Below are 25,208 nucleotides of genomic sequence, written 5' to 3' on the forward strand. Positions count from 1 at the left end.
TTTTGTTCCAAACCAGTTGACTTTCGTAAAGGGATAATTCAACAAAAAATTAAAATTCTCGTAATTTACTCCCTCATACCATCCCAGATGTGTACGACTTTCTTTCTACTGACTTTCTGTCCTTACTGTGCAAGTAAATGGTGACCAGAATTTTGAAGCTCCAAAAGCACATAACGGCTGCATAAAAGTAATCCATACGACTCCAGTGGTTTAATAATGTATTCTGAAGCAACATAAATTTTTTTAATTTTTTTTTACAACAAGGAAGCATTCGCAGTTTAACAGCTGTCAGAAGTTATCTGTATATATAATAAGCTATCTTCAGTTCTACACTTGTTTCTCAAATAACATACATTCACACAGCAAAGGGTGATTGCAAAGCATTCAACTTACATATGTAAGCCCTTACAAAAAAATCTAAACTAGCCGCAAACTTGAATTTGCAGCAAATTTGCCGCTCGTTATTTTCACATGAAAATATGCCTTTGATTTGCCACAAATGTTTGCCAGAAATTTGCAGCTTTTCAACGGTAGTGGTGAACCTCCAGCAAACCTTTGGCAAAAATTTACAATTTGCCGCAAAGCTCATTTGCATGTGAAAATTATCAGTGCCTAATTTGTCTATCGAAGTCCCCATAAAACATGGAAACACAACACGTACGTGCGTGCGAGAGCGCGTGTGTGTGAGACTGGTCTGTGGTGATTACAGAGTTGTAGCTTTCTTTCACCAAGCATCCTTTGACATTTCTCTCTCCTCACCTGCTCTTTGATGAACATTCAGAGTGACGTGTGCTTCCTCTCTGCCTTTATTTCTCTCTCACACAGCTAAATTGCCCCACTATTTCTTTTCTAAATGCTTTCTTTGTTTTTTTCTTTCTATTTGTATATTTTTACCTTTTCTTATAGTTGAAGTGTGCAATTTTGTGATGTTAAACAAACATTCATAAAATGCTGTCAACTCTAAGTAAGCCCTTTATATTTTGATTCTCTTAAATGTGTAAAAATTGTCGCTCTATGATGGCTCTATCGCAAAATTAATCTGTTTGAGCATCCTGAAAATGCAACATTGCCTCAACCAATTTTTGGTTTGGGTTGGCACTACAATATCTGATTGTCCTGTCAATGACAGATGTCAAGAGTGTTCTTTTCTATTTGGTGATGCTAGTGGGGCAAAAATGCCAAATTTCAGCTTTCAAGTCAGCCTAAATCTGCATTTGCAACCCATTTTACATCGGGAATCTGGCGTATTTCTGAGTTTAAACAGGATGTTTAAAATAATGATAGGGCTGAACTTGATTTTATCCATCAAGAATCAACAAGAATAGAAAAGAAAAGTTGTTTTTGCTGGATTAAGTCACTACAGTTTGATGAAAGAGTATGAAGACAATGTTTTGTTGCTTTGGAAAAACAAGCACTGTTGTGAGTTTCACAATATAACCAGGAATATGTATTAAAGGAATTTTCTCAACAGTATTTTTGGCATAATCTTAAAAAACACAAAAACACATTTTATCAACCTTACCTGGGCAAAGTTATATTTAATCTTTCAAATCATGTTATGACCAGCCAAAAATAAAAAAAACGTACTTTATTAATAATAAAACTGACTTACTGTATCTCACAGAGAAATCAGAAACAGAATTTTTCGTACTTAAAATCGGTGTGAGCTCACGGAAATGTGAAACACTGCTCTCAGTGGCCAAAGCGGTAAGTGTTGGCAGCACGTGTAAGTCCATTTTCCATGTGAAATGTCCACTGAGGGCAGCCAAAAGCGATTTGCAAAGCGAGTTGCTTTCAGCTGTACAGGCTATAATACAGTGAAAAAGGAATACATGTTTTATAAAGTGAACCCCCCCAAACGCAACCCAATCCCCAAACCTAAACCTAAACCTAACCATCGGTGGAGTAAAAATGCAATGTCAGAGGGAAATATGCAACCTCTAAATCATGCTCATCACTGATTATGCAAACGCGATTACTTCCTGGTTTCAGTATGGGATCCAAAACCGGATCTCCGAACTGCTGATGCTCAAACAGGCTCCTTAAACTGAAAAGCCTTTTTATGTTGTTAGTTTTCTCTCCTAGAGTAAATTGAGTCATAATTTCATTTTTTAATGCCTTTTAATATGTTGTTTAACTTTTTCTCCACAATCAAGTGTATTTTGAAGGTTAACAGTGAGCATTGTCAAGCCAAAACGCCGCCCTATAACGCTCTATAAAAACATTACTGTCTAATGCATCAGAGCTTGATTGTACTAGACCACATCAGTTATTGTTTTGAATTGACTTTAAAGGGATATTTCACCCCAGACGTTACTGGATTAACTGGCTTTACGTGATCATGACAGGAGTTGATTGCATATAACATATAACTACACAGTCAAGGCCAGTAAGCGATTTTACCATACTAGTTAACACAAACGTCTAGGTTACGGATGTAACCTCCATTCCCTGATGGAGGGAATGAGACGTTGTGTCGAAGAAGCGACACTAGGGGTCTCTCTTGGGCGCCATTTGCATCTCTGATCTATGAGAAAAGGCCAATGAGAAATTGGCAGACAGAATTTGCATGTCCCGCCCCGCTCGCATAGAGTTAATGCGGCTGGGGCCCTCTTAACGCTATCATACGCATCGGGGAGGCTTACCCAGTTCCTATTCTTTCAGGGGGAAAAGACCCTGCGGAGACCACACCTGCCCAGACTGGGGGAGGTAAATAGTGGTGAAATACATCACATGGGCTTTTAGGTAACATGTGGAGAATGGCGCAGTGGTAGATCCTACCTCATTGGGAGGGAGGAGTTGCTACAAACACGGCGACCGGGCGTCCGTGAGGACTGCGCAAGTTAGATGCGGGTCCGCTCACAAGGGGACCGTACCACGGAAAATACACACAGGGGGATAAGTCCATATAGGGGCCCGTCCTGTGGAGCACCTATTCCAGTACAGGGTAGATTGAGTACCCGCATTGGATTCAGTCGGCGAATTCCTCCGCTGAATTCGTGGACCAGAGGGCTAGGGAGGAGTCATCCAGGGAGCCGAGTTAGTGGGATCTCCTGGGATAAGAGTGCACGATTTTACCTCAATGGAGGGAAAGGGCGCTAGGAGCAAGCGATCCACCCGGTCAGTTGTCAGCGCATTACCGAGTTCTACCGGCTCGGACCTGAGAAAACACGGGATGAAACCGACTCAACCCAGAGATTGTAAAATCTCATAAAGTTATTGGGTGTTGCCCAACCCGCTGCTCTGCATATGTCTGCTAAGGAGGTGCCTCTGGTCAGTGCCCACTAGGACGCAACACTCGTTGTTGAGTGTGCTCGGACCCGCAAGGGGGGGCACAGCCTGGGTGTGACAGGCCAATGTAATTGTGGCAAAGCCTCTGTTTGTAGACAGCATTCCCTTTCCGCTGTCCACCAAAGCAGACAAAGAGCTGCTCAGAATGTCTAAAACTCTGCATGCGGTCCAAGTAGGTATGCAAAGCACGTACCAGACACAGCAACAAAGGGGATGGGCCTGCCTCCTCCCGGGGCAGCGCTTGCAGGTTCACTACCTTGTCCCTGAAGGGAGTGGTAGGAACCTTGGGCACGTAGCCCGGTCACGTCTTAGGATCACTTGAGTGTCTGCCGGACCGAACTCCAGGCAGTTGTCGCTGACAGAGAACGCTTGCAGGTTCCCGTCCCTCTTGATGGAGGCAAGTGCGATTAGGAGGGCCGTCTTCAGGGAGAGGGCCCTGAGTCCGACTGATTCTAGCGGCTCGAAGGGAGGTCTCTGAAGAACTGAGAGGACCCCTGAGAGATCCCAGGAGGGGAACAAGCTTTGTCGGGAGAGATTTAACCTCCGGGCGCCTCTTAGGAAACTGATAATTAAGTCGTAATTACACAAAGTCTTGCCGTCTACTGTGTCGTGGTGGGCCGCGATAGCGTCTACATACACCTTCAAGGTGGAGGGGGACAGCCTCCCCTCCAACCTCTCCTGCAGGAATGAGAGCACTGACCGAACTGCACACCTCTGTGGGTCTTCAGCCCGGGAAGAACACCAGTTCTTGAACAAGCGCAACTTCAGGGCGTAAAGTTGCCTGGTAGAGGGGGCTCTGGCTTGGTTGATCGTGTCTACGATGGCAGGTGGTAGACTAGCTAGATCCTCCACATCCCTTCCAGGGGCCAGACGTAGAGGTTCCAGAGGTCAGGGGCGGGGCATGCCAGAGCGTGCCCCGCCCCTGAGTGCGAGGTCAGTCGCTGAGCGCAGTTCCTGCAGTACGTCGGGATCAGGACTACCCAAGTGCAGATCTTTAAGTGCCTTTGCCTGGTGGACTTGCAGGAGGGCCATGGCATGCAGGGCGGAAGCGGCCTGTCAAGTGGCACTGTAGGCTCTAGAGGTCAGTGAAGACATCATCCTACAGGTCTTGGAGGGGAGCACAGGGCGACCCCGCCAGGTGGCGGCGTTCGCAGGGCACAGGTGGATCGCTCGGTCCACGGACCCGTGCAACCGCTCGGTTGGGTAGTGAGAGCAGATGAGTGAGAGGCTTTGTGATGGGTGGAGAAGGGTGTCCTCCACAAACTCGTCAGCTCATCATGCACTTCCGGGAAGAAAGGAACTGGGGGGGGGGGGGGTTATGCAGCGGAGAGCTCATCCAGCTTGGGGGGCTCAAGAGGAGCAGTGAGAACATCCACAAACGCTGCCTCGGTGTGATCGCAGCCCAGACACACGAGACGGAGAGCACTCTTTAGTTGCGCTGTCGAAGCGCCCAGGGGCAAACTTCACTGCCATGCAGAGGAGGGAGAAAGCCGCTGATATGCGCCGTAGATCCAACAGCAATCTCTCAGAGATGAGAGAAACAGTGTGTGACTCGCAGCTCGCTGCATACACAACCATTGGCTCCGAAGAAAATTTCTGAATGAAACAGATGCTTTCAGATGCTTTTCCCCTCCTTTATACCCGTATGTCCGGGAGCGGGACATGCAAATACTGTCTGACAATTTCTCATTGGCCTTTTCTCAAAGGCGCTCAAGAGAGACCCCTAGTGTCGATTCTTCGACACAACGTCGAAGTGAGCGACAGACGGTTTCTGTTTTCTGTATCCCACAAATGCTGTCGCTAAAGCATAACTGTATTGAACCCGAAACCTTCCTTTTTTATTTTTTGTAAATCAATTATTTGTGTATATGAATCATCATAACAACATAATACTGAGTCAACTCTGATGCTAGTGATGCAGACATTTCTCATAGATGGTTAACCAATTCCCATAAGATTCAAAATAGTTTGGTGTTATTCCAGAACTGAATTACGAACATGCATATGCCAGAAGTTAAAATTAGACTTAATTTATCTCACTCTGTCCACAAGCTGTGAACACGAATCCTCTCTGTACACATTTAAGTGCATGAATGAAGTGTGTGATTGAATTTTCTCAAGTACTTATGTGCCTCAGAGGACAGTTTTCTCACTCCACCACTTTTCATTTTGTGTCCCTGGCATCTGTCGGTGTGTGTGTGTGTGTGCTGCACAACATCAACTTCATGAGTTCATCTGATTGTGAGATGGATACAGGTTCAAAAGTCAAACACAGTTCAGGGAAGTTTTACGACCCTGCTTTGGTGAGTTTAAAGTGATAGTTCACCTAAAAATTAATCTGTCATCATTAACTTGCCCTCATGTTGTTCAAAACTGTGTGACTTTCTTTCTACCTTGCAACACAGATGAAGTTGTTTATAGCAGAATGTCCAAGTTGCTCTTTTGCATGCAATAAGTGAATGGTGACCACAGCTGTCAAGCAAGATTTTCAGTCCATAACGACTTAAATTTCAGTATGTTTCTCACACAAAGCTTTCATATAGCTTCAGATTGTTTATAAGACTTGTAATATAGGGCGGAAGTAGTGTGAACTACGTTTATGGTGTTTTATTATTCATTTTGGAGCTTGACAGCACCAGTCCCCATCCATTTCCATTATTTGGAAGAGCGCAAACTTTTAATTGTGTGTTGCATGGAAGAAAGATAGTTGTACAGCTTTGGGACAACATGAGTGTGAGAAAATTATGACAGAATTGTCACTATAGGAGAAACTCTTTAAAAGATGTAGAATGTTGTTAAAGGGGATAGATATAATGGAAAACATGATTTTTCTTTCACTTTAGACATAATAGTTCAGTGTAATATGCAGGCAAATTCTTGTTTTCCACTCAAAACTCTCTTCGAAGTCCACATGGAACATTAATTGAAATTAAACTGCTAACTGCAAAATTGAAAGAGCAATTGCTTGTTCATAACTCATCATGAAGAGAGATGCATGTGGCCCCGTTGCATGTGTGTCCTTATGTTTATGTTTGTTTTATGTTGAGTTTCTGATTAAATTTCACGTTGACTGTTCAGCCGGTTCCTGCCACCTGCTCACCTTTAACAGTTACAGCAAATATTAACACATCATTTACATATGTACATTTTTGTAAGAAACCTTAATCAAGTTCTGTATTTGTGGTAATGGGTATTCATTTTAAAGGAATATTCTAGATTAAATTTAAGTTAAGCTTAATCGACAGCTTTTGTGGCATAATGTGTCATTATCACAAAACATTATTTTGACTTTGACTGGTAACATTGGGGCACTTACTATGGAAGAAAATGAGGCCAATTTTTTGGAGGGTTTAATGGCTTAAATGTATGGAAGGCCAACTTTTAATATTCCTAGCGTTACCTGTCATAATTGAATTTTTACTAGTAAGAATCTGTTGTTGAGCTCTCTAATTGAAATATTTCAAGTAAAAATACAATTACATTGAGTAACTCTTGGAGCAATAAAAGCTAAATCAGCTTACCATAAAAATTGGAAGCTTCTACTGTTATAAAAGCACTTCCATTCTTCTTTTTTCCTGTTAAACTTTGAACTGTAAAGTTGTTTACATTTTTATTTTACAGTTGTTTTAGGGTTACAGTGTTGCGTCGTCATGGCAACAAAGTTTCAAATTAGATATAACTATACATATATTTTTTAACACTAAAATCATGTCTATACAACGGTCAGTATTTTAATGTTTATGGATTGGCCACATTCACTTCCATTGTGTACCTCACTGTAACCTCGATTTTTGCTTCTTTTTTTAAGAAAAGAGGGCAAGTCTAAACCATTTTTTCTGCTAATCTACATTGTCACAAATTCTTTCAGTTGAGCTTAACTTTTATAGAACCCAGAATATTCCTTTAATAATGTTTGAGTCCTTATGACAGTGATGTCATATCTCTGTGGTTAACAAACTAAATTATGTCTTGTTTTTCTTTTCTTTTCTTTTTCGCTAAGTGATAGGACCAAATAGAAAACAATTAAACAGGCAATAAATACAGACTAATGGGAAAATGTTGGTTATTCAAAAATAGTTCAACCTAAAATGACAATTCTGTCAACATTTACTTAGCCTTGTGGAATTCCAAACCCATTTGATTTTCTTTCTTCCGTTCTGTTCTTACAAACACAAAAGGAGATGTTCTGAAGAACGGTCACACTGCATATGGCCAGCAAATCTAATTCTTTAATATTTATTTTCTTTAATTTTTAATTGTTATTTTGAAAAGTGTAAGAGTTAACACAACACAAGTAACAATAACAACAAACAGTAAAAATGGCATAATAGATACATTTGATCTTTAGTAATTCAGATGAACAACTAATGAAAATGTCTAGCATTAGCACCAAAGTTGTATCAAACGATTTCTCTGTTCATTACTAATATTGTTATTTATTTATATTTTCAGGATGTGTTGTCAGAAAGAATTCTTCTAGAATTTAATGAGCATTAGTTCACAGAAAACAAAGGATTTTCAGAATAAACCTCCAACTCTGTCACACTTCACAGCACCTACAGGAAGAGCCCTGAAGCCTCAGCAGTGTGAGTGGAGTGGATTCTCCTCATTGTAAAGAATGACCCGTGGCACAGACGAGAGAGTACCGTACCAGGAAGAACCAACCGATCCACTGCACGACAGCATCGCTGTCAGCTTACATCCACTCATGCCACACACACACCAGAGCATGCATAATGGCGGTAAGTAAGCATGCATGTGTGACAGCATAGATAGTGTATGGATTGTGGATAGTGTAGAGGAATGTAATATCTTTCTCCACTGTGGTGTTGCATTTGACAAGGTGGTCTGAAATAGCATCTGTTACTTTGAATAGCTTTTAATATGTTACAAATAATTATATTGGAGTGACAATATGGTGCCTTAATCATACAAATACACAAATATGAAAATATGTGTAGTTCAGGTTGGCTGCCATAACCAAAGCTGCATCAGAGTTAGTATCGTTAATGAAACAAATAAATAAGTTTTGTTAACTTAATTAAAAATAAAAACTTTAAATAATTGACATGCAATTAACATAATTGGATACTAAAACAGGCAAGGACAGCTGAGCTTTCAATCATCAGTACATCGGGATGTATTCATATCGACTTTCATTTTAAATTCAATTTATTAAATTATAAATGTATTATAATTAAATTATATATTTAAATTAATAAAAAAATATGAATTAAGTATTAAATATAATACTCAAAATAAAATATTAGTTAAAGTAACACATTTAAAAAAATATAAATCATGATATTAAAAAGAAAATCCACTTTTAATAAACAATATTATTTAAATAATAAATGTATTATTCAAAATAAAAGTAACAGTAGAAATAATAAAACATTTTATAAAGTGCAATGCAGTTATATATTTACTATGTTATATTTATATAGTAATTATTATGTAAAAATCTATTTTAAATGTAATTAAATCTACTACTATAATAACAATCTACTTAAAATCATTAGATTGTGAAGAAAATCCACTTTTAATAAAACATATGGGTTAAATAATAAACATAATACTTAAAATAAAAGTAATACAAAGTTTTAAAACAATAAAGAATTTTAATAATAAAACATTTAATCAACTAGTTATTTTTAATTTACTATTTATGTGTATGCAAATTAAATACTATGTATTATACATATAAATATTTTATTGAGTTAAATCAATATTTCATTTTATGTAATATATAGATATAAATGCTTAACATAATTTTGAAAAACTGAAACTAAACTATAGGTTGTCAGAAATCAAGGGCATCAAGACTCTTAAATATCTCTTGTGTTATATGGAAAAAATAACAACAGAAAGGTTTGGAACAACATTAAAGTGAGCAAATAAAGACCGAATTAAGATGTTTAGGTGAACTACCCATTTAAGTGTTAAGAGTTGTTACTGTATTGTGAGATAAAACTAAATTTAAGGTTTTGTGGTGATTCTGAAAGCTCAAAGATTTCAAAATTTCAAACAAAGTCCAAAATTCCAACCATTAACCCGCATTTTTTAAAACTCCACCAAGTGAGGACTTTGAAAGCAATATTTGAAGGCTTGTTATAATCATCTAATGAGTGAATATGTTTCTTGTGTGCCGGACGACAGATGTTTGGACAGTGTGACGGTCTCTCATGCTATGTAAACGATCTCTGAGGGATTCAGTTACGCTTGGCAGATGGCAAGATGCTTACTACAGAGACTCTATCGCAGTGCACACACTCGCCAGGTACAGAACAATCCTTTCACAATGCTAAATGAAGAAAAAACAGGGCAGAACCAGACTGTCTGCTAAATCCTTCCAAATACATTCCAAGAAATGTTTCTCTTAGCCATAGGGTCACTGCTCAGTTTGGAACAGGGAAACTAGCCCAAAGTGTCTGCCATTTATTTGTGCTCGGGGAATTCTGGGATGCTCTTGGTTGAGTTAAACAGGCGTTTCTAAATCACACACACTGGATCGAGTGTGTTTGTGTATGTTGTCCCCCTCTCTCCCTGTGGCAGGAGTGTTGGAGTGGATGCTTCAGACCTGAGGGCACTTTTCAGCCTGGTCACACACACTGGGGCCCTGCTGCTTGGCTGCTCACTATGGGTCACCGACTTACATTAGAACAAGCTAGCCAAACACAGTGAAGTGTGCTGCTCCAACATACCTGAAAAAACAAAACAAACATACAAAGCTACTACATTGTGCACCAAAAACAGAACAACACAACATGAAACATGACATTTCAATACAACTTGGATCATTTAAAGAACTGAATAACAAAAAAAAACCTCAATGACAATTAAAGGACTAGTTCACCCAAAATGGAAATCCTCTAATTATTTACACACCCTCATGTCCTTCCAATCCTGTGTGCAATACTTTTTTCAGTGGAACACAACAGGGGAATTCTGAAGGATGACCATGTCTGTCAAGCTCCAAAAAGGACAAAGAAACACCATAAAAGCACTTTAAAACTGTCCAAACGACTCGCATGCCATTTTCTAAGTCTTTGAAGCAATACTATAGCTGTTGAATCTGGATGCTGAATATGGGCTACATGCTAGCTTCGGTGGAGTTGAAGATAATTAGTGAATAACATCTTAAATTTGGACTGTTCCTCACACAAAACTGTTATATGGCTTAAGTAGACATGCAAAAGTCTTTGTCATGTCATATATTGGGTGTTTAGCACATATTACCCTAGAAGCGCATTATAAATATTACATTTTTCTAAAATAAATATTAGATTTATTTAATATTTAATTAAAATACTCAGTATTATGTAATGTTAGTAATACAATTTATATATAACTTCTAAATAACAATAGATTTGGCATTCAGAGTTTTAAATGATTTAAAAAGTAAAGACACGTTCCAAATATTTTTTTTTTACTTATTATCTTTTTTTTATACTAACATTGAGCTATGATAGCAAATATAATAAATTATAGTAATGCAATTTCAAATATATATGATAAATAGTATCATTTAATAATTTACATTATTATAGTATTATTTTAATATTATAATCTTTATCACAGCCAATATGATTATTGTATAATATATTAAAGTAATATTCTTGGTTCAGTACAAGTTAGGCTTCATCGAGAGCATTTGTGGCATAATGTTGATTACCGGAAAAAGTAATTTCGACTCATCTGTCCTTTACTTTAAAAGCAAAACTCGAGGTTACAGTGAGCCATTTACAATGGAAGGAAATGGGGCCCATTTTTGGAGGTTTTAAAAGCAGAAATGTGAAGCCTATAATTTTATAAAAGCACTTACATTTATTCTTCTGTGAAAACTTTTTTACTCATTATTTGAGCTGAAAAGTTGTTTAAATCATTGTTTACCGGGTTTTCAGGGTTTATGGTTATATTGTCATTGCTCAATTGGTTATAACTTTACACAGAAATGGTTAGTAAGCAAAATGATCACATTAAAATTATGGTAACACACATATTGTTTACGTTCTGTGGCTATACTTTTGAAACAGTGAGTATTTTAAAGTTTATGGATTGGATTTGGCCCCATTCACTTCTATTGTAAGTGCCTCACTGTAACCTAGTTTATTGCTTTTTTAAACAAAAGGTCGAAATTATTTTTTTGTGGTAATCATTTATTTTATACCACAAATGCTGTCGATTGAGCTTAACTTGTATTAAACCAGGAATATTTTTCTTTAATATTATCACATTGGTCACACTCATAAGTATTTGTAATCACAGAAAAGCCCAGGATGTCCTCTTTAATATCCACCAGCACTTAAAACAATGTAGTTTACTCTCTCATCGATATTAACAAAAGAAACATTCCCACAACAGTGGACAAAAATGAATAACTGCCTCAGGATGAAATGAAAGCGCGTTCCCGTGTCTCATCTTCCTCTGGGCATTGATTGACGTGCACTGAAAGGCATGTGTGGGCGGAGCTACAGCGTCTCCGTGTTCAATCAGATTGCGCAGGCGGAGCCTAAGCATCCCAGTCAGCGCTGTTAGTGTTTCAATGTAACAAAAGCAGCAGGATGAAACATAGAAATAATGTGCGAGTGTATCAAGCGCGGGAACTGATTAATAACACATAACACAGCACAGACAGCGCACACACGGGTCACTGTAGTTTTTAAACTCTAGTGGGTCAAGGCAGAAAGTGAGCTCAGAACTGAGCAGAGAGCGCGCAGGCAACGGGACAGGTCCAGACGTTACCGACCGTACCCGAGCTATCTCCGCCGCAGCTGTACTGGAGCTGAGCGGGCCGACATGGACGAGCAGCCGCGCCTGATGCACGCTCATTCGGCCGTGGGGATGAGCGTACTCCCCGGACTGTCTCAACACATACCGGAGAACACCGGAGCGTTGGACGGCGACGGCAGAAAACAGGACATCGGAGACATTTTACAGCAGATCATGACCATCACCGACCAGAGCTTGGACGAGGCGCAGGCCAGGTGACCTGTCAATCATCATCAAATCAATCCATCTGGAAATATTCATATTGACATCTTCAATAAGGCATAGGCACTTTATTGATTAGAGTTCAAAATAAAAGGACATCCACTTTTAATTCACAATAATATTTAATGATAAATATAATACTTAAAATAGAGTTAAAATAAATAAAAAACTTTTGCACTTTTTAAATTTATGTATTTACTAATTGTATTTTAGAACAATTTTGTATTTATCTAGAAATTATTATATGTATTATATATAAATATTTTATTTAAATATAAAACTTTATATATATATATATATATATATATATATATATATATATATATATATATATATATATATATATATATATTCCTTTGACTTGACAATTACTCGACATATTGAAAATCACTTTAAGTAGACTAATAAAGGTAAACTTGCTTAAAATGATTTTTATATTTTAGGAAACAATCTGCACAATTGATAATAATCCTTGTAAAAATGTACCCTAGTAGTCAGTTTACACCAAAATTACATCTATTAATACATTTAGAGTTACTACTATAAAATCATAATAAATTAATTTGGCATAGCCTTTAAACAGTTGAAGAAGACTGAAGGTCATTTTGGGTATTTTCTGTTTTAATGACAGCTGTGTTATAGCTACCACAATTTTATTGCAGTAACAATAGTAATTCAGAAACTATGGTTATCATGGTAATTTAGTGAAATATTATGTAGACATTTAACTAATTGCCATCACAATAATTGGCAATAAGTACATTTATGCATGTATATGATGAGTTATTGGTAAAGTATCTAAGCAAAAATGGACTGGTACCCCAGTTGTTGTTGTCAGTGTGTCCAAACACATGCAATGTGCAGTGACGGACATCAGTGGATTTTTCTGACATGCAGTGCTCATTTTTTGTCAATAGAAATGAACAGATGTCAAGATAGAATTTGACAGACAGCACTGAGGCCCGTACCGCACATGTGATGTCCCTTTAGGATGTATTGTCCAAACCGGAGGTTTTTCATTTGTAGATTTAAATAGATTTTGATAATTTTAATCAAACAGTTTCTATGTGTGCAACATAAATAGTATGCAGGGTGTAGCATAATAGTTGTTCTTAATTGACAGTTTAAAACATAATTTGAAGATACTATATTCATCATTCTTAGATATATAAATACATTAATGAGTATGGATGAGTGAAATATGTTCAAAAAAGTGTGCATTTTTAAGTTTATTTAAAAATAGTAAAAGGTGTCTGTAGAAATCATATAATTTAAAGTATTTTGAGATAGTAGAATCAGGTAGGCTAACTAAATACAAATATATGACATTATGACTGTTACTAATGGAACATTGTTAATATTAAGCATGCAAAATATGAAACTAGGAGACCGTCTGGGGTGTTTGCTGGTCAATATGTGCGTTTCATTATGCCAAGATCATTTCAGTCAACAGGCAGACAAATAACTCTTTACTAGTAGGGTGAAATACTGCGCTGTTGAAACACTCACCACAGCCTTGTGATGTGTTTCAGGAAACATGCGCTAAACTGCCACAGAATGAAACCGGCACTCTTTAACGTCCTGTGTGAAATCAAAGAGAAAACAGGTAAGTGTTATACTTTTTAAAGAAATAACACCACCCGTTTTGCATTATATTCATAAAAAGATTATTTGTTGGACAATTGCATGTTTCGACTGTGCCTCAGTGTTTAAGTGTCTAGTCAAATCTGTGAAATAAGTCTTTGTGTTTTAAATGTTTGCATATGCCATGACATACAATATGTTGTTGTGTAAAATACTCTCAATACAGCTGGAAAATATATAATTGTGAGAAAGACAGTGTTTTTGAAATGCTTTTTTCAACACTGTGAATGGAATGTGGATATATTAGACTGGTATTTGTTCGAGTAAATGTTGATTTGTGGCAGTCTCTTATTAATGAAATACAGTTAAATGTTTCTGAAAGTGTCATTGGTAATTCATCTTGGACATTATCAAGCTTGTCTTGTTAGACTAAAAGCCTATGTACCGGTGAAGAAAGTACATGGTTAAATTACAAACTACCACAACTTGTGAATCTCAAGTGTTTAATTGTGTTTAGCTTTTCCTTGATTATGAAATTATTGCATTTTTGAGTTGTCAGTTCTCAAAGAAGGAAATGTATGCTTAGTTTGTGAATTATGCTGCTATGTGACATAATTCTGGAGCCATCAAAATAATGAAAAATGTTTTCGATGTGATTTGCTGCATAGAAAAGGGATGCAAAAGTCATTTTTGTTCTGTATTGAAATTATTTTATAATTGAAAAATTCAGTCCTGTTTTTATTAAATGAATGCTTTTTTATACATTAAACATGGATTTATATATATACAGTGTATATATATATATATATATATATATATATATATATATATATATATATATATAGACTGTGGATTTCAGTGTGTACTGTTAATGTTGGTTTGTGGCAATCTTAGTGAAGCAATGCAGTTAAATGTCTCTAAAAGTGTCATGGTTAAATTATCTTGGACTTTATCTAGCTTGTCTTGTTTGACTAAAATCCTAGCTATGTTCTGGTTATCAATGTGCATAGTTAAGTTATAAACTACCACAACTTGTGTATCTGAAGTGTTTTTTTTTTTTTTTTTACTTAACCCCGATTAAGTAAATTAGTGCATAAATTGCTGTCAGAGTAAATGAGTTGTCAGATCTCAAAGAAGGAAATGTAATATTTAATTTAATGTGTTTTGTTTTTGTGGCATCACTTTGGAGCCATCACAATTAGTAAAAATGTTGTTGATGTGTTTTGCATGGTTAAATTACAAACTACAGCAACTTGCGTAGGCTATCTGAAGTATTTAACTCCGTTTAGCTTTACCCTGATTCATGAAATTAGTAAATTTTTGAGTTTTCAGATCTCAAAGAAGGAGATGTATTCATTTGTGATTTTTGTAGCTCTGTGGCATCATTAAGTTCATTTGCCAATTTTACAGTTGTTTAACTGTCATTTTGGAGCAATCACTATGATACAAAATTTAGTTTTGCTGCTGTAAAAGGGTCAAAAGTCACATTTTCTGTTCTGCGCTGAGAATGACTGGCTGTAGTATTTTGCTTTTGCAATGGATTTGTGCTTGTGAGATACAGTATAGAGACACTGTCGCTGCGGTTTGATGTGCAAATGGTCCCAGTGTGTTTCACAGTCATTAGTGCATGAAATAAAAAGGACTATATGAAGGATAAAGCAGTTTTTTTTATTATTATTATTATCTCTGCGATGGCTCTTTTCCAGCTGTGCGACTGTGGGTGGTTCCCATTTCTCTGTTTGCTCTGTCTCCTCCACTGGCTGCGATGGTCCACTATGATGTTTTCATTGAGTCGTGGTCGACATGTCTGCAGAGCGAGGAGGGGGTTACTACGGCCTGCTGCTTTGCTCCCGCTCTGCATCTGCGAGGGGAGTGACACAGTTATGCGTGGAGTTGTACTCCCTGCCGTTTCGTTTTCTGTTTGTTTTTCTTTTTGGAGTTCACTTGGAGTTCGAGCAAAGAGCGACAAGTATCCCAGTATGCCAAAAAACATTAAGGGCCCAAACTTGACCCTTGTTTGTGCCCGAGCTTTAGAAGGCAACACAGGTCAAAAAGTTTTAAAAGTGTTTATATTAGATTTTAATTTCTGTTGTTTTGAACAAAATAATGTAACAAGGCGAAACGTTTTTGTTGCAGCCTCTACAAACTTCAGTACGTCTTTGGATGTTTACAATATTTAGGTCACCTTTTCTAATGTGCAATTTTGAGGCATTTGTAATTGATAAAACAGTTTTACGTTCATGTCTACTATATACAGTTTTTGAGTTTGTTGACTACATTGTAGCATGTCTTAGCGTTTGATAGACAAACACACTAACCTAATGAGTCATGATTCTCTTTTTGTGTATACTTTTAAACTTTATTTGTTTTGAAAGAATCAGAATCAAAGTCGCTCTTGAAAAAATGCTTATTCTGTTTGACGTATTTGGAAATGGTGATTCCTTGGCAAACGCATGCAGGAATGATGTTTGATTGAACTTAGATTTACATGATGGATTACCATGAAGCTAGTTATGAATGGTATTTCGAAACATTCTGAGTTTTTTTGTTGTAAACTGATATACACAATTGACCTACTTTCAAGTGTAGTTTTGATTCTACTAGATTGAACTGCTTTTTAAATTGTATTACTTTTTGACATTATTGCAAAATATTTGCAGATTCTTTATAAAATGTAGGCATGTAATTGTCTGTATTGGTATGTATGAATAAAAACAAAAATCTCGATTATTATGTACTTGCTCTAAAATGGTCCAAAAGTGTTTTTTTTTTTTTTTTTTTAAATCAGAGGAACCATCATTTCATCCAAACAGCCAAGTAGATTCAATATTTTAAAGACATTATATTAAAATATAATAAATAATTTTTCATTAAATAAATACAAGGGAGAATGAAATTCAATCATTCTCATTGATATGCACTTTATATTTATATTTCATATACAATGATATAGTAGCTTAATAAAAAACCTTATTTACCTTCAAATGTTTTTACTAATACATTTTTTGAATGAACAAGGTGCAAAGCTACTCCACTGACTTATTTTTGAAACCCCAGTTGAACATTGCATAATACTAAATTATTACTCTGGGACACGTAAGGTTTATTATTATAATATAATGCTGAATTATCATTATTATTCTGATTATTAGATTTGCATTATACACAAGTAAAACTGTGTATTTCTATCCTGTTTACTTCACCTTCACCTGTGACTTTTATTTTGACACCGAAAGTGCTGTCATATTTACTTCAACTTCACAAGGAGCATTTATTTCAACACGTGTATTTATAATGTACCACATTTCCTGAAACACTGTAATTTCCTCCTTTTCTGTAATACAGTGCCGCATTTGTAGATTTGTTTTATATCTTGTAACAGTTACTAATGTTTGGAATTGCTCGAATGCTTGAACCTGCATTACTTTGATTCCACAATGTACGTGAACTGATCTGAGAGCGCTGCCATGCGTGTGCACACAGATCAGCGCATCACCGGTTTGTTCTGAATCACACACAGACCACGTTATCTGTCTTTAAATTACAGCCTTTTGTAGATTAACAATCACATACGACCAACTCACCATTTTGATATTATTTTGATTAATTGTGCATCCCTGAAGGATCGTGAAATGAATCTACTCATGTGCTCTTTATGAAACTTAATGGCCAAATGAAAGCACACTGAAATCATTACGATATTCACGATATTGGTCAATTTTACACAGTCAGCACAATTATCATGATTATATCGTTAATATTCGACATATCGCCCAGCCCTAGTTGTATCTCATAAAAACAAGAATTTATTTTTAGTTTAAGCTGCAGAATTTGACCGTTGGAAACAAGTCCGTGGGAAGTGGGGGTGCTGCAGTACCCCCTGATGTTGAAATGATTGTTGTTCTTTTCTTTTCGTCAGTGTTTTTTTTATTTTTGTAAACACATTAAACATTTTGGATATGTTTTCCTAAAAACTGTATGCTTGAGGAAGTCTTGAGAAATAATTTACAACACTGAATAGTGTCATAATTATTTATAAATCATGAGGGCCTTTATCTCAACAACTTCTGAACGCCAAGACATATTTGGTCTATTTTAGCTATTGGAGCAACTAGTCGTGCATCTCATGGTAAAGCTTTTAGTTTATTATAAGCTGCTGCTTGTAATAAAATTATAATTAACGGTTGTAACTTAAGTACCTTTAAACATTACACTGATTCTCTCTTGTTCTCTGCTATGTTCTTGTGTACGGTGTAGTTTGGGCTTTTGAATATAAAATGTGGATATTTCCTTGTCTGCTGTAAGCAAAGGGACCTGGTAGTTACAAGACTGGCATACATTTGATTGATATTGTAGTGTGTTTAAAGATTATGTGCAAGTGTTCTGAATGCACTGATAATATCATGTACTAAATTTTATTGTGCTTTCATGTTGGATGATAATGGGAAGGCCACCCTTCCTGGGGCTTCAGTGTGTGTGCGCTAGTGCATGGCACGCAGGGGTTTGTGAGGGAAAGATTTTGTTAAAGAATTGTTTGTTAGCTTGGTGTTGCCTCTTACCTGTTGTATGGCCATGAATAAATCTCAGAAAAGTAGAACAACTGCACTTGTTCATTAACAGTGATTGTTATAGTCATATAGTAGCCTATGCTATATTACAAGGTGACGATATGCGTGTAATCAAAAAAAGAAAAAAGTTCACTGAAACCTTCTCAAATCATTAAAAAAATATATTTTCAGAACACCCACTGCACAATGTGTATTAAGTAAAGTCTATATGTCTGTACCAGTGCTATGTGTGGCCCTTAAAATCCCACGTCCCGACGGAGTGACAGTTGGAACACCTTTTGTCCCGGTAATCAGTCTTAGCCTAATACAGTTGAAGTCAGAAGTTTACATACACCTTAGCCAAATACAATTAAACTACATTTTTCACAATTCCTGACATTTGTAGAAAACATTCCCTGTCTTAGGTCAGTTAGGATCACTACTTTATTTTAAGAATGTGAAATGTCAGAATAATAGTTCAGAGAATTATTTATTTCAGCTTTTATTTCTTTCATCACATTCCCAGTGGGTCAGAAGTTTACATACACTTTGTTAGTATGGCTATACTAGTATAGTATGGTTAGTATTTGGTAACATTGCTTTTAAATTGTTTAATTTGGGTCAAACATTTTGGGTTGCCTTCCACAAGCTTCTCACAATAAGTTGCTGGGATTTTGGCCCATTCCTCCAGACAGAACTGGTGTAAGTGAGTCAGGTTTGAAGGCCTCCTTGCTCGCACACACCTTTTCAGTTCTGCCCACAAATTTGGAGGTATGCTTGGGGTTATTGTCCATTTGGAAGATCAATTTGCGACCAAACTTTAACTTCCTGGCTGATGTCTTGAGATGTTGCTTCAATATATCCACATAATTTTCCTTCCTTATGATGCCATATATTTTGTGAAGTACACCAAGTCAAGTGGTTTTTATTGTCGTTTCAACCATATACAGTTAGTACAGTACACAGCAAAACGAGACAACGTTCCTCCAGGACCATGGTGCTACATAAAAACAACAAAGGACCAACATAGGACCACATGAGACTACACAACGAAATAAAATACCTATATAAACTACCTATATATACCTATATAAAGTGCACGTGCAAACATGTGCAAAAAGTACAGGACAGTACAACAAATTACTGACAATGAACAGGACAATAGACAGTGCAGCACCGACCAGTACTCAGTAGTGCAAAAAGATGACAGTTTCTAAAATGTAAACATAACATACTATGAGATAGTGTTCTATGCACATAGCAGTTATTGAGGTAGCAGACAGTTATAAAGTGACAGTTATTAAAGTGCAACTCAGGACACGTGTGTGTGTCAAACCAGTCTCTGAGTATTGAGAAGTCTGATGGCTTGGGGAAGAAGCTGTTACACAGTCTGGCCGTGAGGGCCTGAATGCTTCGGTACCTCTTGCCAGACGGGAGGAGGGTAAAGAGTTTGTGTGAGGGGTGTGTGGGGTCAGTCCACAATGCTGGTTGCTTTGCAGATACAGTGTTTTTTGAAAATGTCTTTGATGGAGGGAAGAGAGACCCCAATGATCTTCTCAGCTGTCCTCACTATCCTCTGCAGGGCTTTGCGGTCCGAAGCGGTGCAAGTCCCAAACCAGGCAGTGATGCAGCTGCTCAGGATGCTCTCAATAGTCCCTCTATAGAATGTAGTGAGGATGGGGGTTGGGAGATGTGCTTTCCTCAGCCTTCGAAGAAAGTAGAGACGCTGCTGGGCTTTCTTGGTGATAGAGCTGGTGTTGAGAGACCAGGTGAGGTTCTCCGCCAGGTGAACACCAAGAAATTTGGTGCTCTTGACGATCTCCACAGAGGAGCCGTCGATGTTCAGCGGAGTGTGTTCACCTTGTGCTCTCCTAAAGTCAACAACCATCTCTTTTGTTTTGTCGACATTCAGGGACAGGTTGTTGGCTCTACACCAGTTCGTCAGCCGCTGCACCTCCTCTCTGTATGCTGACTCGTTGTTCTTGCTGATGAGACCCACCACGGTCGTGTTATCGGCGAACTTGATGATGTGATTCGAGCTGTGCATTGCTGCACAGTCGTGAGTCAACAGAGTGAACAGCAGTGGACTGAGCACACAGCCCTGGGGGCCCCAGTGTTCAGTGTGGTGGTGGTGGAGATGCTGTTCCCGATCCGGACTGACTGAGGTCTCCCAGTCAGGAAGTCCAGGATCCAGTTGCAGAGGGAGGTGTCCAGGCCCAGCAGGTTCAGCTTTCCAATCAGGTGCTGGGGAATGATTGTGTTGAATGCTGAGCTGAAATCTATGAACAGCATTCGAACGTATGAGTCCTTATTGTCTAGGTGGGTGAGGGCCAGATGGAGGGTTGTGGTGATGGCATCGATCCGTTGAGCGGTTTGAACGATCACGCAAACTGCAGTGGGTCTAGTGAGGGGGCAGCTGGGTCTTAATCTGCCTCATGACGAGCCTCTCGAAGCACTTCATGATGATGGGTGTAAGTCGCGACGGGACGGTAGTCGTTGAGGCAGGACACTGAAGACTTCTTTGGCATGGGGATGATGGTGGTGGCCTTGAAGCACGTTGGAACAACGGCGCTGCTCAGAGAGATGTTGAAGATGTCGGTAAGAACATCTGCTAGCTGGTCTGCACATCCTCTGAGCACTCTGCCAGGAATGTTGTCTGGTCCAGCAGCCTTCCGTGGGTTGACTCTACGTAGAGTTTTCCTCACATCTGCCGTGGTAAGACAGAGCACCTGGTCGTTGGGAGGAGGGGTGGACTTCCTCGCCATCACATCGTTCTGCACTTCAAACCGAGCATAGAAGTCGTTCAGCGCATCTGGAAGGGAGGCATCTTTGTCACAGGCAACTGATGTTGTCCTGTAGTTGGTGATGGCCTGGATGCCCTGCCACATGCGCCGCGTGTCACCGCTGTCCTGGAAGTGACTGTGGATTCTCTGGGCGTGTGCGCGCTTTGCCTCTCTGATTGCCCGTGACAGTTTGGCCCTAGCTGTTCTTAGGGCTGCCTTATCGCCTGCTCTGAAGGCGGAGTCTCGGGACCTCAGCAGCGTGCGCACCTCCGCAGTCATCCACGGCTTCTGGTTGGAGCGTGTGGTGATGGTCTTGGAGAAACTGACATCATCAATGCACTTGCTGATGTAGCTGGTCACTGATGCTGTGTATTCCTCCAAGTACACCAGTCCCTCCTGCAGCAAAGCACCCCCACAGAATGATGCTGCCACCCCCATGCTTCACGGTTGGGATGGTGTTCGGCTTGCAAACCTCACCCTTTTTCCTCCAAACATAACGATGGTCATTATTGCCAAACAGTTACATTTTTGTTTCATCAGACCAGATGACATTTCTCCAAAAAGTAAGATCTTTGTCCCCATGTGCACTTCCAAACTGTAGTTTGGCTTTCTTATGGTGGTTTTGGAACATTGGCTTCTTCCTTGTTGAGCAGCCTTTTAGGTTATGTCGATATAGGACTCGATTTACTGTGGATATAGATACTTGTCTACCTTTTTCTTTCAGCATCTTCACAAGGTCCTTTGCTGTTGTTCTGGGATTGATTTGCACTTTTCGCACCAAACTACATTCATCTCTAGGAGACAGAATGCGTCTCCTTCCTGAGTTGTATGATGGCTGCATGTTCTCATGGTGTTTATATTTGGATACTATTGTTTGTAAATTGCTCCCAAGGATGAACCAGAATTGTGGAGGTCCACAATTCTTTTTCTGAGGTCTTGGCTGATTTATTTTGATTGTCCCATGATGTCAAGCAAAGAGGCATTGAGTTTGATGGTAGGCCTTAAAATACATCCACAGATACATCTCCAATTGACTCCAATTAGCCAATCAGAAGCTAATTTGCTAATTGCCTAAAGGCTTTACATCCTTTTCTGTAATTTTCCAATCTGTCATGCACAAAGTAGATGCTCTAAACAACTTGCCAAAACTATAGTTTGCTAATATGATATCTGTGGGGTGGTTAAAAAATGAGTTAAAAATTAGTGTATGTAAACTTCTGATTTCATCTGTATTTTATGAAAATGATCATTGCTGTGAATTGAAAAACTTGCGACAAATAATGAGAGAATCGTTCATTCCCACAGTCTCAGTATCTGTAGTGATTTTTTTTCTGCTGTGCTGAACTTTCCCCCTTAATTATCACCCCCCTCACTCCTCTGCTGCTGTCTGTCAGCCCATAAAAAAAGTTTACTCATGTGCTTAAAGTCAAAAACAGGGGGAGAGAGAGATGATAATAGCACAGGTAAAGGTAATCAAATAGCAAAAAATAAATATTTAATGCATCCCCATCCTAATGTACATCCTCTAACATACCATCAGTAAAATTGCAACCCTGTATCAAAGAGCCATATGATGTCATTAACCACTATAAGGATGGGATTTGTTTTATGTGGGCCAATGTAATGACTGCCAGAGCTTCTCACTGATTTGAATCCCATCCAAAATGAGCATATCAGTATTTCTTCCTGACTTTTACCAAGAACGTGTGCGATATTTTTGCAAATTTGCGATAATAGACATCCGTTGTAAAATGTCATAAAAACTAATCTAAACTAATACTTTTAGCCATAGTTAAATATAATTTGACTGTGCATCAAAGTTCTTTATTTAAGTTTGTAATTGGCAGTTTATTGTTTTTTGTTTTTTTGTCATTGTCATCTGGTCACCCTACATGTACTTGCAAAAATGCACCTCCCACTACAGCACTCCCAACATAAATCATCTTCTCAGTGCCCTGGTTTTAAACAGGGTGATCCAACAAAATTGCTTGGTTAAAATGAATGATTTGTTTTTGTTATCCTGCAAGTTAAAAGAGTAACAGACATGTCTGTTAAGCCCCAAACATTCTCTATGCAAGTATGTGAATGCAGACGCAACTTGCTATACAAGCTTGATTTCACGTGTTGTTGCGTTGTGAAATGTGTCAGCGCTCAATTTATAACACCACGCAAGTACATGCTGTATTCTCAGTGTTGCCGCAATCAACAACAATCTTTAAATCAACAATTCTAATAGCGGCAATTCTAACTCAGGCAGCAATTTGATTTGAATCTTTTCGGAAAAAAATACGTATGACTTTTTGTCCCCAGTCCATTCAAACAAACTTGTTTTTTCTCCTCAACTATCGACTCATCTACCACATCCGGGCTGCATCTGAAAACGTTGGCAACTGACTTGCTGCCTAATCAGTTAATGGCTTCACTGACATGACATTTTGAATGAATGGTCGCTGAACAGTTTGAAAAGTTTGTTTATATTCATCCTGCCTCCATATACAGCCACCGAAAGTAGCATTTTCCTAGTTTCGGACACATCACCGGTTTCGTGGTCATGCCTAAAAAAAATCTATTGCCCTCTTGTGGTCTGAGGTTAACTGCAAAAGCGCACATAATGTATGTACAGCGGGACCACGTGTTGGCCATGCGTGTGCCAAGCTCTCGCGTTTGTGTACTGGCGTGAAGTATGTTTCAGCCTTTATTGTGACGTTGTAAATATGTAGTCTTGAGGTTAAACATGTTTTGTGATATCTCCTCAGTTTAGGAATGCTCTGAGGAATATGTTTAACTGTTGACATTTAGTTTACACTATATGTAACCATGCACGTTCAAATATATGTAACTGTTTTATAATTTAAATGATACATTTATAATTTAATGAAAACATTTAATAAAGTAGGCCTATATTGTTATGTTGAATTGTTAAGAATGTTTAAAAAATTAACAACAATGTAACACTGAAAACGACAAATAGTCAGTGCGTTTGTTAGAGAAAAGTGCGATGTAGTTATTTATATATATATATATATATATATATATATATATATATATATATATATATTCACATTTTTTCTGTTTGTTTATTCCTGGTTTTCTATTTCATGAACACATTTTTACAGTTTTTGATTGTATAATCAGTCAAATGCTTTGCATTTCAAGACTGTAGATAGTTCATCTTAAGATCACTAACAGTGCCGTTGGGAGACTGTATTTGTCTCTAGATTGTTTTTACAGCTCCTCCCAGTGTGCTAATTGACACCTGAAGTCCTAGGTCACAAACTGACCTTTTGACCACCCTCTGTTTTTACTGGGATATACAGAATGGAGGACACAGAGGGAAATCTAAACAGCTGCAGTGTTTTTAGGACACGAAGAGGAAGGAACACTGTTTTAGTCAACAAAGAGACAGCCGTCTTTTCTTAAAGCTCTTTCATTTTCATAGATTCGTTCTCGTCTCAGGAATGTGTGTTTGCAGGTGTGTGTGTGTGAGCACAAATGCGTGTTTGCATATGTGTGTGTGTTTGTGTATAGATGGATTAAGTGTCTTTGGGCATGTTCACGCTTTGTTTTTACCCTAATCTTTGTGTTGAAAGTTTAATTTTTTTTGTTGTTTGGACAAAAAAAAAAAAAAAATCATATTATAAAATGGATAGTTTCATCTATAAATTCCGACATGTTGACATGTATTTGAAGCTATTGTAAAATGCAGTAAGCAAATACCTGTGACCATACGTTCATATATTATTCCTATATTATAACATATAATACATAATATGTTCTAAATGCACAAATTTACTACATTGTTTGGAAACAACAAACAGCTAGGCTAGTAAACTATTGGCAGAAGAGTTTTTTCTATTATTATTATTATTAATAATAAATGTAACTTATTTATTAAACATTGGTGTCTTTTATCAGCATTTTATTTAAAGGGATAGTTCACCCAAAAATGTAAATTCTCTTATTTACTCAACCTCATGCCATCCCATTTGTGTGACTACCTTTTTTCTGT

At 37.9% G+C, this 25,208-nt stretch overlaps 1 protein-coding gene across 2 annotated transcripts in view; it reads left to right on the forward strand.

Moving 5' to 3' along the window:
* The first annotated feature begins 11,860 nt into the window (after positions 1-11,860).
* pbx1b (pre-B-cell leukemia homeobox 1b) overlaps positions 11,861-25,208 on the forward strand; it is a 144,526-nt gene continuing 131,178 nt past the window's right edge. For both annotated transcript variants that reach the window (XM_052141468.1, XM_052141469.1), the window contains exons 1-2: positions 11,861-12,278; positions 13,818-13,891. In XM_052141468.1, the coding sequence (XP_051997428.1) occupies positions 12,091-12,278; positions 13,818-13,891 (262 nt within the window). In that variant the 5' untranslated portion in view covers positions 11,861-12,090. The remainder of the gene's footprint in view (positions 12,279-13,817; positions 13,892-25,208) is intronic.

Source organism: Xyrauchen texanus, chromosome 13 (assembly GCF_025860055.1).
Source record: "Xyrauchen texanus isolate HMW12.3.18 chromosome 13, RBS_HiC_50CHRs, whole genome shotgun sequence".
NCBI classification, from domain to species: domain Eukaryota; kingdom Metazoa; phylum Chordata; class Actinopteri; order Cypriniformes; family Catostomidae; genus Xyrauchen; species Xyrauchen texanus.